This window comes from Mesoplodon densirostris, chromosome X, assembly GCF_025265405.1.
Source record: "Mesoplodon densirostris isolate mMesDen1 chromosome X, mMesDen1 primary haplotype, whole genome shotgun sequence".
Classification (NCBI taxonomy): Eukaryota; Metazoa; Chordata; class Mammalia; order Artiodactyla; family Ziphiidae; genus Mesoplodon; species Mesoplodon densirostris.
Window position 1 is genome coordinate 90,758,988 of NC_082681.1, and position 18,338 is coordinate 90,777,325.

The 18,338-nt window shown below is 38.0% G+C and overlaps 1 protein-coding gene across 1 annotated transcript in view; it reads left to right on the top strand.

Moving 5' to 3' along the window:
* WNK3 (WNK lysine deficient protein kinase 3) overlaps positions 1–18,338 on the top strand; it is a 134,665-nt gene that overhangs the window by 20,355 nt on the left and 95,972 nt on the right. Inside the window, exons 2-8 of the mRNA XM_060087363.1 lie at positions 2,404–2,576; positions 3,353–3,573; positions 4,449–4,606; positions 8,031–8,119; positions 11,542–11,761; positions 17,019–17,313; positions 18,132–18,325. Coding sequence (XP_059943346.1) covers positions 2,404–2,576; positions 3,353–3,573; positions 4,449–4,606; positions 8,031–8,119; positions 11,542–11,761; positions 17,019–17,313; positions 18,132–18,325 — 1,350 coding nt within the window. The remainder of the gene's footprint in view (positions 1–2,403; positions 2,577–3,352; positions 3,574–4,448; positions 4,607–8,030; positions 8,120–11,541; positions 11,762–17,018; positions 17,314–18,131; positions 18,326–18,338) is intronic.

Here is an 18,338-nt window from a genome sequence, read left to right on the forward strand (position 1 = left end):
TTGCCGCAACTAGAGAAAGCCCTCACACAGAAACGAAGAGCCAACACAGCCATAAATAAATGAATAAATAAATTAATTAATTAATTTAAAAAAAAAAGAAACGAAATTGAGTTATTTGTAGTGAGGTGGATGGACCTAGAGTCTGTCATACAGACTGAAATAAGTCAGAAACTTACTAACACATATATATGGAATCTAAAAACAAAAAAAAGGTTCTGGGGCTTCCCTGGTGGCGCAGTGGTTGAGAGTCCGCCTGCCGATGCAGGGGACACGGGTCCAGGAAGATCCCACATGCCGCGGAGCGGCTAGGCCCGTGAGCCATGGCCGCTGAGCCTGCGCGTCCGGAGCCTGTGCTCTGCAACGGGAGAGGCCACAACAGTGAGAGGCCTGCGTACCACACACAAAAAAAAGGTTCTGATGAACTTAGGGGCAGGACAGGAATAAAGATGCAGATGTAGAGAATGGACTTGAGGACACGGAGAGGGGGAAGGGTAAGCTAGGACGAAGTAAGAGAGTAGCATTGACATATATACACTACCAAATGTAAAATAGATAGCTAGTGGGAAGCAGCTGCATAGCACAGGGAGATCAGCTCAGTGCTTTGTGACCACCTAGAGGGGTGGGATAGGGAGGGTGGGAGGGAGACACAAAAGGAAGGGGATATGGGGATATATGTATGTGTATAGCTGATTCACTTTGTTATACAGCAGAAACTAACACAACATTGTAAAGCAATTGTACTCCAATGAACATTAAAAAAAAATAATTAACAACTCCCCATTCCCCACTCTTCCCATCCCCTGGTAACCACTATTATACTTTCTGTATCTATGAATTTGTCTATTCTAGGTATCTCATATAAGTGGAATCATGCAATATTTGTTCTTTTGTGTCTGGGTTATCTCACTTAGCATAATGTTTTCAAGATTCATCCATGCTGTAGCATGTATAAGAATTTCATTCCTTTTTAAGACTGAACTTGTATGTATATACCACACATGTTTTATCCACTCATCCATTGATGGACATTTGTATTGTGTCCATCTTTTGGCTATTATGAATAACACTGCTATGATATTAGTGTACGAATATCTGCTCAAGTCCCTGCTTTCAATTCTTTTTGGTATATACCTAGAAAGTGGGATTGCTGGATCATATTTCAGTTTTTTAGGAACTGCCATACTGTTTTCCATAGCATTCATTTTACATTCCCGCCAGCAATGAACAAGGGTTCTATTTACTCCACATGTTTGCCAGTATTTGTTATTTTCTGTGTGTGTGTGTGTGTGTGTGTGTGTGTAATAGCCATCCTAATGGTGTGAAGTGGCATCTCATTCTGGATTTGATTTGCATTTCTCCAATGACTAGAGATGTTGAGCCTCTTTTTGTGTGCTTATTCACCATTTGTATTTCTGTTTTGGAAAAATGTCCATTCAAGCCCTTTGCCAATTTTTGAATTGGGCTGTTATTGTTGTTGCTGTTGTTGTTGAGTGACAGGAGTTCTTTTATATATCTGAGTATTAATCCCTTATTAGATATAGAGTTGCAAATATTTTCTCCCATTCTGTAGATTGCCTTTTCACTGTCTTATAGTGCCTTTAATGTACAAGTTTTTAATTTTGATTAAGTTCAGTTTATATATTTTATCTTTTGTTGCCTGTGTGCTTTCACTTAAAAATTCATTGCTAAACCCAGTATCATGAAGATTTTTCCCCTGTGTTTTCTTATAAAAGTTTTATAATTTTACCTCTTATGTTTATTAGGTCTTTGATGCATTTTGAGTTAATTTTTATATATGGTGTAAGGTAAGGGTAACCACTATTCTGCTCTCGGTTTTTACAAGTTCTTCATTCTTTTGCATATGGATACTCAGTTTCTCCAACCTGTTGTGAAGAGACAATCCTTTCTCCATTGAATGATCTTGACACCCTTGTCAAAAATCATCTATTTGACTATTTATACGAGGGATTATTTCTAGCTCTATAGTCTATTCCATTGATCTTTATGCCAGTATCACAGTGTTTTGATTACTATAGCTTTGTAGTAAGTTTTGAAGTCCAGAACTCCAACTTTCTTCTTTTTTCAAGATTGTTTTGGGGGCTCCCCTGGTGGCGCAGTGGTTGAGAGTCCGCCTGCCGATGCAGGGGACACAGGTTTGTGCCCCGGTCCGGGAAGATCCCACATGCCGCGGAGCGGCTGGGCCCGTGAGCCATGGCCGCTGGGCCTGCGTGTCCGGAGCCTGTGCTCCGCAGCGGGAGAGACCACAACAGTGAGGGACCCGCGTACCGCAAACAAACAAACAAACAAACAAAAAATAAATAAATAAAGCACTCACTCTAGTGGTGTTAGAAATGTGCAAGAGAATTTCTAGACTTTAATTTGGAACTTGATCTTCCATTTTAGGACCGGAAATTAACCAAAGCTGAGCAGCAAAGGTTCAAGGAAGAAGCAGAGATGTTAAAGGGTCTCCAACATCCCAATATAGTTCGATTCTATGATTCCTGGGAGTCTATATTAAAAGGAAAGAAATGTATTGTATTAGTGACTGAACTTATGACATCAGGAACCTTAAAGACGTAAGTTGACCCTGAAAGTGCCAATGGAGTTTTATTTGGAAATAATTTTCAGGAGTCGCAAAAGTTGTTTGTAAAGTAACACTACTTGATTAAAGAACCTGTAGAATCTGAATCTAGTGACTATGTTTCAGGGCAGGTTAAAAAATTTGGATGTTAATGAAGTTTGTTAGAAAATACAATGTTGAGAAATTAATATTTGTGGGATATCATAGAATTTTAGAATTAGAAACCATTATGGAGATAATATAATGTCATTTTGTAGAAGATGATGAAAGGTTGGGGACGTGGCCAGATTCACATATCTAGTGAGCAAGTACTATGTAATTATAGTCTATCGCTTTGTTTCTGACTACAGTATTTCATTTGATGGTATAACCACTTATTTGTGATTATTAAATGTGCGATGTACTTTTTCTGTTTCCTAGCATCTTTGCAGTAAAATTTTACATAGTTAAACCCTCTGATAACTCTATTTAAGCAGTTATTAGGAAGTAGAGAGGACTTTGTTTTTAAAATTTTGATGCCATTCCACAAAAGGTCACTCTGATTGGAATGATTCATGTTTTGAATTAAAAATGCTAAACTTAGTAGGATGTCTTCTCTAAGAATGAGGCTTTAGATTTAATAATTTTTTGTCATAACAGACAATAGAAGATAACTCAGTGATGGCAATCATAATATATACAGTATCAGCTAGCTTACATGATTTACCCTAATGTGCTCATACAGTAAGCTAGGTATGTTTGTTTACATGTGGTTTTTGTTTCTTTGTGTAGGTACTTAAAACGATTTAAAGTCATGAAACCAAAGGTCTTAAGGAGCTGGTGCAGGCAAATTTTAAAGGGGCTGCAGTTCTTGCACACTAGGACTCCTCCTATTATTCACCGGGATCTGAAGTGTGACAATATTTTCATCACGGGACCCACTGGATCTGTGAAGATTGGTGATCTAGGACTAGCCACCTTAATGCGCACATCATTTGCTAAAAGTGTCATTGGTGATTAACATTTTATAGTTTGTTGGTTGCGTAAAGACAGATTTTTAAAATTGTATGTCTAGAACGGGGATCAGCAAACCACAGCCTATGGGCCAAATTTGGCTTCACTGCCTAGTTTTGTAAATAAAGTTTTGTTGGAACACAGCCACACCCACTCATTTACATATTGTCTATGGTTGCTTTTTCACTACAGTGTCAGAGTTAATTAGTTGTGATAGAGCCCATGTGGATTACAAAGCCTGAAATATTTACTGTTTGGCCCTTTACAGAGAAATTTGCTGGCCCCTGGTCTAGAATGTGAATTTGCTTAGAAATATCTATTATATATTGACTGATTTTAGAGACATCCCAGTGTATTTCTTTTGTGATGTATTTAATATTATTGAAAGGTTCTGAGGACTTAAGAAAGAGGATTTACTACTTCAGAAAAATGTAAATAACAAAAAACTAGGATAGAAATAAAAACAGATTTTGGTAATCATTACCTAATTTTGAACATTGCAAATTGTACTTCATCAGTATGGAAAGCTAAAGAAATTAAGTTAAGGAAACTATATGTGTATATATATGTATATTATATGTATAAATATATATATATATATGTATAAATATATATATATATATATATATATATATATGCTTTTAGGGAGCAGAACTTAACTCAGGTAATCCTTATGGCAAAGGGAATGTTATCTTGGTGGATACATTTTTTTTTTTTTGGTCACACTGCGTGGCTTGTGGGATTTTAGTTCCATGACCAGGGACTGAACCCCGGCCCTTGACAGTGAGAGTGCAGAGTCCTAACCACTGGACCGCCAGGGAATTCTCTACAGTTTTCTTTCTTTTAAAAAAAATGTGGTTGTGGTATTTTGTAGGCACTCCTGAGTTTATGGCCCCAGAGATGTATGAAGAGCACTACGATGAATCTGTGGACGTCTATGCTTTTGGAATGTGTATGCTAGAAATGGCTACTTCGGAGTACCCTTATTCTGAGTGCCAGAATGCAGCTCAAATATACCGTAAAGTAACTAGTGTAGGTATAACTTTATTCTTTTTACTTCACAAATTGCCACATTTCATGGTAAAGTAAACTTAGAAGTCGACTTAGTCAAACCTAATTTTGGTGTAAAGGAAGTATATTCCAATAAAAATTAATTATAAAAAACCTAATTTGGGGGCTTCCCTGGTGGCTCAGTGGTTAAGAATCTGCCTGCCAATGCAGGGGACACGGGTTTGATCCCTGGCCTGGGAAGATCTCACATGCCACGGAGCAACTAAGCTCGTGCACCACAATTACTGAGCCTGCGCTCTAGACCCCGCGTGCCACAACTACTGAAGCCCATGTGCCTAGAGCCTATGTTCCGCAACAAGAGAAGCCACTGCAATGAGAAGCCCACGCACCGCAATGAAGAGTAGCCCCCGCTCACTGCAACTAGAAGCCCACGCACAGCAACGAAGACCTAACACAACCAAAAATAAAAACAGAAAATCCAAATTAAAACAAACAAACAGAAAACCTAATTTTGGTTTAGTTCTGTATAACAGTGCTAAATTTAACATAATTGTAATGAAACAAGCTTTAGATTTATGCTATATACCTATACTCAAATGGGGTCATATAAAATGCTCTGTATTAGTATCTTTGGGGAAAATGTACAGATATATCATCTATAGCCATTTGTTTGTAAAGAATTTTTAGGTATTTATTAGATGGATCTTATTTTCCAAAGCTACATAATAAAGATTGGCTAAATGGTTTTGAAGATTTCTTCTAGTTCTAGAAGCCTGATTATGAAGTGACATTCAATGGATACAGTATTTGGTTCCCTGCTATGAGTAATTTTTTGCATTAGAAATTACAAGGAATGCAAAGATGAGTAAGAAGTGTTTGCTACCTACAAAGAGCTTACATTTTTAGTAGGGCAATAATACAAACTCACAAATAACTATAAAAATAAGAAGATAGAAGTATAGTAAGGGAGGTAGAAGCAAAGTGTTAAGATTGTTGAAAATAGGTCCTTTCATATCCAGTTAGGTAGCTCAAGGTAGGCCACAAAAGAGATTGTTAGAGTGTTTCAGGTAACATACTAATAGGTACCATTTTAAAATACATAATATATGCCACATGCTTTTATCTTTATATTCCTACAAGATGGCACTGTCTTCAGTTTAGAAATGATGAGACTGAGAATCAGAGGTTGTGACCTGCCCAAGTTCACACAGCTACTAGTAATGGTGGATTTTGACCTCAAGTCTGACTTTAAAGGTTTGTTTAGGGAGACAATAAGAAATCCAGAATTCTATATGACAGATGACCTAGTTTCTCCAACAAATCAATTTCTTGAAAGAAAAAAGGGGAAGGGACTGTTACAGAATACAAGAGACTTAAAGTAGTGATGAGCTGGTAAATGTTTAACAACTGATTCTCTGAAAAAGAAAAAGCACTGATTTCTAGCATTTGCTAATTTCCTTGGTGTAAGTGCTCCCACCATGACAGATTTCAGGTCACCAATGTGACCTCACTTGAATGCAGGGTTAAGAAAGGATGCAGAGTGGCACTCGTATAGTATTTCCACCATACGGATACAAAAGATGTAAACAACTGCAAGAGCATAAATAATAGTAAAATGTAGTAAAACAATCAAGGAGTTGTGTTTTCAGTATTACCTTGGCTCTTAATATAATTTATTTAATTGTAAGTTTATATAATTTAAATTTTATAAATGGATGTATTTAGCAATCAGCTTGTGCAATTCCTGAAAATGTAATAGTTGGCTCTTGTGAGCTGGTATGAGCCGGTTCCATTGCACCATACATGTAATGTATGGACTTTGTTTGGCTCCTGATTTGAACAGACCAACTTGTAAGAACACCTCATTTAGACAATTTGGAAAATTTGAGTATGGATTGGGTTTTAGATGATATTAAGCAATTATTGATAATTATTTTAGGTGGGATGATGACATGATATCTGTTAGAGATAGAAACTGGAGACTTTATGGGTGAAATGACATGATGCCTAGTGTTTGCTTTAAAATATTCCAGGATAAAAGTGGTGTGGGAGTAGACAGCTGAAACGAGGTTAAGGAATGATGCTTGTTGTTGAAACTGGTGGTGATTACATGGGACTTCTACTTTTGAGTATGTTTGAAAATTTCTATAATAAACAGCTGAGAAAAAGAAATGGGGCTAGAATGCCCTTTTAGTTTGGGCCCATATATTGTACGACCACAAATAGAAGAGTCTTTACTTGATTTTGTAAGTTGCAGCTCCCCAATTATTTTCACCTAGGAGCAGAGAAAGGCAGTAATTATCCAGGGCTGGGGAGTGGGTAAGAGATCGGTGGAAAGGTCAAAGAGGGCTTTTTCTATAAGTAGAATAAAAAATTCCATTTTTTGTATGGTGATTTTATTCTTTTATATTCAGGTCACAAAAATGCCATATCACAATTCAGATTTCCATCTCTACTAAAGCTTCTTGAATTTGAGGCCCAAATTAACTCCTAATCTCACCAGATTTATCTAGGATATGGTACTTGGCTTTCTGATTCTGTATTCTGTGAGGTAGTGTGAAGACCCAGAACTAGATCTTAGATTGCCTTATTCCATGATAATTTTTCTATTATACCTTTCTGCTTATAGCTTAATTTTGAATTTTCTATTAAATGATGGCAATGTTCTTGTATTATTTTTTAAATCTAAAACCCATAAATTAAGGGTAACAGAATATAAAATAAGTAGATTTAGGCAGCTAACAGTTATTATAAGAACGTTTTGAATTATCTGGACCTCATTAATTTGATATTAAATTTCTAGAACCTGATAATTAGCTTAAGGTTCTCTCAATATTTTGGTATTGTTTAAGGATAAACATAATATAGATTTCTCAAAAGTTTATATATATATAACAATATATATATTTTATATATATATTTACTGATTGCTCATTGTGTCTAGCCATTCTAGAAGACTTTGAAATATTGATATGAAATGTTTGCGATAGAGAAGCCCTTGTTTTTTAATAACTGATTTTTCTGATTTCAAAAAAATACTTGTTTATTATATTTTACTAATTGGGGTTATACTGTATGTACATTTTGGGATCCTATTTTTTTCCTACTTAATGTTGCAGCATGAGAATTCTCCACGTTATTAATTACTATGAGAACATGTTTAGTTTCCGTGTATTAGCATATGCATATATATGTATATCACATAATTTATGTAATATTACCTCTATTATTAGAGATTTAGATCATTTACAATTTTTCACTGTTATTTGTAGAGCCATGACAAAATCCTTGTCAAAAAGTTGTTAAACTTATACTGTGTGTATATATTTATCTCATTTAAAATTTGAATATGGTTTACTGGTAAAAAATCATTATTTTAGTAATGATGTTGGCTTGGGCTTTCAGTTGCTTAATTTGTGACTAGAAACCGTTTTTCTTCTTCCAGGGTATAAAACCAGCCAGTTTCAATAAAGTCACTGATCCTGAAGTGAAAGAAATCATCGAGGGATGTATTCGTCAAAATAAATCTGAAAGGTGGGTGCATATGTAGTGAAATGACATAACTGATGGATGAATTTTTCTGTTATCTTGAGCTGGGTCTTTTTCCGACCTTTGAATCATGCTGGGTATGACTTTTCAGTGGAATCCAAACCATACTGACTAGAGTGAAGTGTATCAGTGCATCTTGTTTGCCATTTTAAACTGATATCATGTGCTGAATTTTCCTTGAACCGAAATTTGGGTTGTGTTTGTCTGTGTGTGTTGTGACAAGATCACCTTCAGCCATCAGTTTAACAGTCAGTGGGCCCCCCTCCCAGGTTAACTTGCTTCTAACAGTTGGTAGATAGTAGAGAGTTTCCTGCATTGTCACCTTCACGTAAGTACTTAAATGGTTTTTTATGATAGTTTAAGAAAAAATTTAACCATCAATTCACCTGATTTTTTTTTTTTTTTTTTTTTTTGCGGTATGCGGGCCTCTCACTGCTGTGGCCTCCCCCGTTGCGGAGCACAGGCTCCGGACGCGCAGGCTCTGGACGCGCAGGCTCAGCGGCCATGGCCCACGGGCCCAGCCGCTCCGCGGCATATGGGATCCTCCCAGACCGGGGCACGAACCCGTATCCCCTGCATCGGCAGGCGGACTCTCAACCACTTGCGCCACCAGGGAGGCCCCACCTGATGTTTTTTATTTGTCCATAATGTCCTGTGTCATGATAACGGTAAAGCTGATAGGGCTATTTTTGTTCAAGAAATAGTGTTCTAGATTTATTTCTATCACAATTTGTATTTTTCTTATGGACAATTCCTTTTAGTTTTAGCTTTTCCCTTTAATTTGAACTTTGGACAGTTGCTGACTCAAATTGCTTGGTTAGTGATTTGATTTTTACCTCCTTATTGATTATGATTAATAAGGTGATAGATCCTTTATAGAAATTATTTCCACCAGCATTTCACTGACTTTCTCCCATTTTTATTAGTTATCTATCTAAGTTTAGTGTTGCATATCTGAAAATATAAAAAGTCACTAAGATAAAACCTGTTTAATTATAGCTTTATTACACAACATTCTTGGTGTTTGTGCCAACAGGCTATATTTATATATCTCTATATTTTAATTATGGTAAAATATAAATAACCTAAGAGTCGCCATTTTAATCATTTTAAAATGTACAATTCAGTGGCATTATGCACATTCACATTGTTGTACAACCATCACCACTATTTCCAGAACTTTCTCATCATCCCAAACAGAAACTCTGTGCCCATTAAACAGTAACTCCCCACTCCCTTTCCCCTCAACCCCTGCCAACCTCTATCCTACTTTGTCTCTACTTCTATGTAGGTACCTCATATAAGTAGAATCATAAAATATTTGTCCTTTTGCGTCTGGCTTATTTCACATAGCATAGTGTTTAAACGTTGATCCATGTTATAGCATGTATCAGAATTTCCTTTGTTTTTACGGTTGAATACTATTCCTTTGTGTGCTTGTGTTTGTGTGTGCGTGTGTGTGTGTATACACACACACACACCACATTTTGTTTATCCATTCATCTGTTAATGGACACTTGGGTTATTTCTGCCTCTTGGCTATTGTGAATAATGCGGCATGAACATTGGTGAACAAGTATCTTCTCGAATCTCTGCTTTTAATTCTTTTTGGTATATACCTAGGAGTAGAATTACTGAATCATACAGTAATAATATATTTAATTTTTTGAAGAACCACTATATTTTTTCCATAGTGGCTGCATCATTTTGCATTCCTTCCAGCAATGTGCGATGGTTCCAGTTTCTCAGCGTCCTCACCAACACTTATTTTCCATTTTTTGTTAATAGGCATCCTAATGGGTATAAAGTGGCATCTTATTGTGGTTTTGATTTGCATTTCCCTAAGGACTAATAACGTTGAGTATCTTTCCATGTGCTTATTGGCCATTTGTGTATCTTCTTTGGAGAAATGTCTATTCAAGTCCTTTGCCTTTTAAAAAAATTGAGTTGTTTATTTTGTTGTTGTTGTTTTTGAGTTGTAGTAATTTAGGCATGCTTTTTTTAAGCTATGCTAAAACTACTGTGTTGAAGTAGCCATTTGAGTTTGGTTTCTGATTGTTGTTTGTACAGCATTTTAATTATGATCTATTACCAAAGAACACTGAAATATGCAAAAGGATTTATGGCACATTAGCATTTTGGAAAGAGCACAGGCTTCCACAGCAGAATAAGATTCAAATCTGGACTCACACTTAGCCAGTGTGATCTTGAGAAACTTACTTTAGCTGTTCTTCAAAATAGGTATTCTTTTTGGTAGTTAAAAAGATAATGAATGCATATAAAATACCTAACAGTAATAAGTATTTAATGAATGATATTGTCCGCTGCTACTGCAGTGGTTATTCCTTAGTAAAAATATCTAGGCAAAACTTTCATTGAGAAGCAGAGTGCTTAACTTGGTTGTACCTTCTTAAACACATCTCACCTTAGCCTTAAGACTAATTAGTCTGAGCAAGCTTGTTCTTTTTTATAAAACTGTCTTAGTTAAGTGTTTGTCTCTTGATCACTAAAAACGTAGAAGGTTGAAAATCCTCAACTTACAGGATACTGTGCTGTCAATATGCTTTATCTGTTTTAAATAGTGCAGGTGGGGCTTTCTACATACAAACTATGGAATACATCAGTTATAGCTCTCACTGGCCTGTAATATAGATAGATATTATTTATCTATTTTATAAGTTGGTCAAAGAAAAGGAAATTAACTCTCCCAGCTTATAAAAGAATCTTTTGAACCTCTGTGCTTTTTTCTCTTCAGAGATGGTTAATCCCTAATATTAGGCTAGAGTTGTATCCATTATATGTATACTTTGGCCTAGGATACTGGACTTAAATACTTTAAGAAAACCGTGTGACTTTGCTGAACTGAATTACTTTCACCCATGGTGTTCCCTAAAGAGTGAAGTACACTGACTAGATTATTGTTAATAGAGTTAATGACTTCTATTTATAACATTTGTAAAAGTGTTTGAATTCCTAATTTACTTTAGAGTTTATATACCTCGAAGAGTTTTTTAGTTTCCTTTGCCAACAATGTGTTGTGTGAGTTTTAGTAACTTAAGCCAGTGGCTTAGGGAAGATACTCAGTCCATCTAACGTTTACTGCAGCACTTCTCTAATTATCTCTAGGCATACCTTTAGGTATGTTAAACTTCAGTATCTAGATATGTTACCGTTCATAATCCTTAATTAAGATCACTACAAATGCATGTTAGTTGGGATTTCTTTGCATCCTTGGTAATAATAAATTGGATATAAGATTTGGTTTTTATAAAAAGGCAGATTAACGGTTTAATTAATAGAAAATTTTAAATCAGGTTGTTACTTTGACACAATTTTTACTAATTAAGTGCTCTATACCTTGTTTATGATTGGAAGAATTGATAACAGATTTGTATTTTGTTTATTAGGTTGTCTGTCAGGGACCTACTAAACCACGCATTTTTTGCTGAGGATACAGGACTAAGGGTGGAGTTAGCGGAGGAAGATGATTGCTCAAATTCATCTCTGGCTTTAAGGCTCTGGGTTGAAGACCCTAAAAAATTGAAAGGCAAGCATAAAGACAATGAAGCTATTGAATTCAGTTTCAATTTAGAAACAGATACACCTGAGGAAGTAGCCTATGAAATGGTAAGTGAATCCTACCACTGGCTTCCCCTCCCCTTATAGTATCAGGATTGACTCCTTTCTCATTCTGATTGCTTTCTTTCCTCTCATTTTCTTTATTTAAATTGTAATTTTATTGTGAAATATATCTCTACAACAGAGTATATTAAATTTGTATGTACAGTATAAAGAATAGTAAATCTCTACTTTTGTTAAGAAATAGAACACTACTGGAACTTTAGAAGCTACCTGTGTGCCCCTCCCCCACTTGCGTTCCTCTCCCTCATCACCACAGGTAATATCTACCCTGACTTTTGTGTTACTCATTCCTTTGCTTTTCATTATAGTTTACCTAAATAATATATATTATTTGTTTTGAAAACCAGAATGGCAATCACACAGCTAGCTGGTTATTGAAGTTACTGTTAGGTGAAGATGCCCAGGAGGGGATAAGCTGAACAGTCTCTCAGTCATAGTCCGGCTCCAGCTTCCCTAAGAGTTTATGAGAGCCGAGTCTAGGGAGGTCATCGGGGTGAGGTCACATGTGAGTCCAGGGAAACACACGTGGCTCACCACAGTCAGGGCACCAGAGGGCTGTTGTGCAGATCAGAAAAATTCGTTGTCTGGTAACAATATGGTTTGACGGGGAGTGGGCCCTTCTGACTTCTCTACTTCTCATCTCCCCATGACCCGCTCCCCCCGCAAGAGTAGAAGACAGCAGATAACTTCTGTTGGGTGGAATGTATGTCCATGCCCAATCCAGGCTGTGCAGTACTTGGAGGGAGGGGGTGCAGGAGCTTCAGCAGCATGTGGTCAAATTAGCAAAGTCCAGATACTCTGAGCCAGGCTCACCTGGGCGTTCTGTCCTCAGGTTTAAAAGGAGTATCGGGCGCTTCCCTGGTGGCACAGTGGTTAAGAATCCACCTGCCAATGCAGAGGACACGGGTTTGAGCCCTGATCCTGGAAGATTCCACATGCCACGGGGCAACTAAGCCCATGTGCCACCACTACTGAGCCTGCGCTCTAGACCCCGTGAGCCACAACTACTGAAGCCCGTGTGCCTAGAGCCTATGCTCCACAACAAGAGGAGCCACTGCAATGAGAAGCCCGTGCACTGCAACAAAGACCCAACGCAGCCAAAAATAAATAAATTAAAATAAATAAATAAAAGGAGTATGGGACATTGACAGTGGGTATCTTGGAGATGATAGCCTTTAACATGCCTATCTTTCTAGTCACATGGTTCTAATCTAGAATGATTGTCTTGGACATCTGCTACATAACTATCATACTGATCTTTCATTTTACTATCATTCTAGACTTCTCTGCCTCTCTCCTGTATTGGAATTCCTGTGTCCTAAATCCCATGGCTTTCTCTTTCTTTGCTTACCTTTTGTTTTAGTGGCCCACTTCCTCTGCCACCTTAAGAAAGGGTATATAAGAGGTAAATTCTTTGAGACTTGCATGTATTAAAAACATCTTTATTCTGTCTTCATATTTAATCGATTATTTGGCTGGCTAAGTCATTTTAGGTTGGCAATTTAAAAAATTTAAAGTCATTGCTCCATGATTTTCTAGCTTTCAGTATTGATATTGAGAAATACAAAGATGTTCTGTTTTCTGGATCTTTTGCATGTGATCCATTTTTTCCTCTCTGGAAGCTTGTAATATCTTCTCTTTCTTCTCAGGATTATAAAATTTCACAGTGTGTCTTGGTTGGGGTCTGTTTTCATCCACTGTGTTGGATACTCAGTGGACTCATATCCTTTAGTTTCTGGGAAATTTCTTAAAAGTATTTTATTGTTGAGTTCTTTCCCTTTGTTTTCTCTTTCTAGAACTGCTATTATTTGGATGTTTGGCCTCTTGGACTGTTTCTCCAATGTTCTTTTCTATTTTCTATCTTTTTGTCTTTTTATTCTCCTTTCTGGAAGATATTGTCAACTTTATTTTCTAACTCTTCCATTGAGTTTTTCGTTTCTACTATCTTGTTTTTAATTTCAAGAGTTCCTTTTCATTTTTTTTGGTCTGTTCCTTTTTTAGAATAAACGTCTTGTTCTTTGTTTTGTGGATGTGATATTATGGCACCTCTCTGTAATTTTAGTGAAGAGAGTGTTTTTGACACTTTTTTTCTCCCTGCATAGTATCTTTTCTCCAAGTTGCTGGGGTTTTTTGGTTGGTTTTGTGTTCCATCTTCTTGTTAGAGGCTTTTCTCATATTTCTGGTTATTCTTGGCTGGCTGCTCATGATCAGTAGTAGGAGAATATTAGTTTTCTATTGCTGTATAGCAAGTTACCATAGATTTAGTGGGCTTAAAACAACACCCTTTTATTATTTCAGTTCCATGGGTCAGAAGTTCCATGGTCAGAATCCAGAAGTAGGCTTTACTGGATTCTCTGCTTAGAGTCTCACAGGCTGAAATCAAGGTTTGGTGGCCTGGACTCTTAGCTGGAGGCTCTGGGAGAGAATCTGCTTTTGGACTCAACCAGGTTGTTGACGGAGCTTAGTTCCATGCAGTTGTAAGACTAAGGTCTTCATTTCCTTTCTGGCTGTTAGCTGGGGGTCACTCTTAGCTCCCAGGGACTGTTCTTCAGTCCTTTCACATGGCCCCACTCCATCTTCAAAGTCAGGAATGGCAAGTTTAATCCTTCACTAGCTGGTAAAAGGCTCACCCAGATCTTTCTGTCTTAAGGTCAACTGTGTCTAGCTCAGTAATGGGAGTGATATCTCATCATATTCACATGTTTGAGGATTAGGATGGGACATCTTTGAGGGGCCATGATTTTGCCTACGACAGGGACTAACAAGCTGATTGGATGGTATGATTGCTTATGTCAGACTTGTTAACCTCTACTCTCAAGTATCTGGGTGGGCCAATAATTGGGGAATCTTTAACATAAATATTTGTGGGTCTTTCTTCTTGGATTGGCCAGATTCTCCAGAGAAGCATCTTTCAATATCCTGCCTGGAGGGTAAGGATCTGGTTACTGGTATTTTGGTAGCCAAGTGGGGAAGAGGGCTGGGGGTTTCTGTGTATGGCATTCAGCATGCATATGGTCATTTAATCTTCTTGTTTTTGTTGTGGTAGCCATACCCTCAACTGTGCCTGGTGTTCCCTAGTCCAGATATGATCCTCTTTTACCCTCTCCAGAGAGCAACGTTACAGACTTCTTGGGTAGGGAAGAAGCAATCACCCAAAGGTGTGGACTGGAGGGTGAAGCACAGGGACCTAATACCTAACTACTTCTCAAAACCCTTTCACTTAGTCTTCCTTATTTTAGTCATCTCTTTTGACTTTACCCAATTCTGAAATACCTGGTACTGCCAGTTCCTGTGTGTTATGAGTATTATTCAATATAAATGGGAATGATTTTCAGCTTTCCCTGGTTCACTTTTTCAGGTCCACTAGGTCAGTTATTATCTATTTGTTTTCCACATCCCCAAATGTGCAAAACATTGTCTGTTGTTGCTGTTGCCTTTATTCTTTCTATCCTTGTGAGTTTATGACTTAAAAACCCATTTACTCTGGGAGTGTTTTTTGAACTTTGGGAGGGAGTGAAATTAAATATATGGATTCCATCTAACATTTTAATCATTTTTCAACTACGATGAAATTTCCCCGAGTCTGCAGACCCCCAAGATATGCTTTAAAAAACAGATTGTAGGGCCTCCCTGGTGGCGCAAGTGGTTGAGAGTCCGCCTGCCGATGCAGGGGATACGGGTTCGTGCCCCGGTCTGGGAGGATCCCACATGCCGCGGAGCGGCTGGGCCCGTGAGCCATGGCCGCTGAGCCTGCGCGTCCGGAGCCTGCGCGTCCGGAGCCTGTGCTCCGCAACGGGGGAGGCCACAACAGTGAGAGGCCCGCATACCGAAAAAAAAAAAAAAAAAAAAAAAAAAAAAAACAGATTGTAGGGCTTCCCTGGTGGCGCAGTGGTTGAGAGTCCGCCTGCCAATGCAGGGGACACGGGTTCGTGCCCTGGTCTGGGAAGATCCCACATGCCGCGGAGCGGCTGGGCCCGTGAGCCATGGCTGCTGAGCCTGCACGTCCGGAGCCTGTGCTCCGCAACGGGAGAGGCCACAACAGTGAGAGGCCCGTGTACCGAAAAAAAAAAAATAATAATAAAATAAAAAACAGATTGTAGGACTGAGAATAATATGCCATGGCACCTCCTCAAGTCATTATCTCTGCTACTCAGCCCTGTTCCTTTCAGACAATAAGCCCTTAACTTCTCTTCTGTCACTCTTCTAACATCTAGTAAGATATAGCACTTTGCCATAAGCATACTTCCTCTGCCTAGAGTGTTGATCTCTGAACTTCATCTACCTCTCCCTCAAAAGCCTGCAAGTTCCTTCTTTTGTTTTAACCCAGGTCAGACTTTACCTTCCTCTGTGATACTTTCTCTGCTTTCACCAGAGAGGCTTGTGCTCCTTTAGGGCTTTTGCAGCAGCTCATTTCTACCTTTTATTTCATTTCATGTTTTTTTTTTAATTTTTATTTACTTTATTTATTTATTTTTGGCTGTGTTGGGTCTTTGTTGCCGTGCACGGGCTTTCTCTAGTTGTGGTGAGTGGGGGCTACTCTTCGTTGCGGTGCATGAGCTTCTCATTGCAGTGGCTTCTCTTGTTGTGGAGCATGGGCTCTAGGTGCTCAGGCTTCAGTAGTTGTGGCACGTGGGCTCAGTAGTTATGGCTCATGGGCTCTAGAGTGCAGGCTCAGTAGTTGTGGCGCACGGGCTTAGTTGCTCCACGGCATGTGAGATCTTCCCCGACCAGGGCTCAAACCCATGTCCCCTGCCTTGGCAGGCAGATTCTTAACCACTGCGCCACCAGGGAAGTCCCTTATGTTCTTTTTATCCTTCTCTCACCACCAGCTTGTGTGTGCATATAGGACAAAGGACCAGCTTAGGCACTTATATGTCTCCAGAGCCCAATACTGGGCATATCGTAGACACTTACTGTTGTTGAATGAGGAAACCTTTTTAATGTTTCACAAAACTTAATGGCAGTCATAAATTACCTGTAATAAGACTGCATGTGTTGAAATATCAAGCTATTTGTTTGTTTTTGTTTAAAACCAGAATTATTTCAACAATGCTTGGTAATAGTGTTGTTTTTCATACTAAAGGCTCTGGCATTTATGCATGTCTGATTAAGAAAGAACATAGAAACAAATTAACTGTTATTTAATAGCATTTGGAATTTTGGGGCAGAAAGTAACTCTGCTAGTAAAAAATTAAAGTAAAAATCTTAAAGATGTGGTTTGCTTATTATGTTTTGTTTGTAGGTCAAGTCAGGATTCTTCCATGAAAGTGATTCCAAAGCTGTTGCTAAGTCCATTAGAGACCGGGTGAAACTGATAAAGAAGACAAGGGAGAAGAAGCCAGCTGGCTGTTTGGAAGAACGCAGAGATTCCCAGTGCAAGTCTGTGGGGAATGTACTCCCTCAGCCCCAAAATACAGCTTTGCCCCCTCCTCCTGCTCAGCACAGCGGGGCTGAATGTGAAGAAACTGAAGTTGATCAACATGTGCGACAACAGCTTCTGCAAAGAAAACCACAACAGCATTGCTCCTCTGTTACAGGTAACAGTTATAATTTATAAAAGGAAATGTGTAATTGTATTCCCTTATCTTTAAATAGTACTTTTGTATATTTCAAAGCATTTTGTTATCTATCATTTCATTAATCCTTTTACAAAATCCCTGAAATAGGCAAACCAGATAGTTTCCTTATTTTAAAATTAAGAAAGTGTTCTGTTAAGTGACTTGTCCAAGGTACTAGTTGAATAAGGATTATAATCTTTTTAGCATTTTTAAGGGTCTAATGGTAAATCCTTTAGTAAAGAAGATATGCAATTAAAGATAGAATTTATTCTTCAAGAGGGAATTTTCTAGACTTTAAGAACTTTTGTATTTTAGACCCAAGTATAAAATTAACACAGTTTCTCTAATATTTCTGCTGTAATGCATTCTCTTCTCTAGAAGGACACAGTATTTTCATAGTAATAACCAGTTGTTCCATAAAGGCAGTATTATCTTCTAGCCAGGTTCTAGGAGAATGAGAATATGCTACCTAGATTTTACTGAAATCCTAATGGCAAACAAAGATTAGTTACGATATGCATGAAATGGCCAGCAAATCGAGTTGACTTTTATGTGATTCTTTGTTTGTAGGTTTGCTTTACTAAGAATATTTTAGCTATACCACGGTATCAACATGGAGAGTTTACATGATGGTTTTTTTTATTAATTCTGCAGTGTACATATTTTATTTGAAGCTGTTTCAGGTTGTCGGAGTAAAAAAGAAAAAAATTAAAGAAACACTTACCATTTCCTATGCTATTTGGACCTTGTGTTTCAAGTTTTTCCCTTCTACCTATCACTTGTTTTCTTTGCCGTAGGTGACAGTTTGTCTGAGGCAGGAGCTGGATCAGTTATACATTCAGATACTTCAAATCAGCCCAGTACCGTCTATTCCTCAGACCAGATGATGGGCTCTCAAATCGTTTCTAACAACCCACAGGCTGAAGTAAATGTTCCAGGGAAAATTTATCCATCCCAGCAGCTAGTGGGACATTACCAGCAGATTTCAGGGGTGAGGTGAAGTG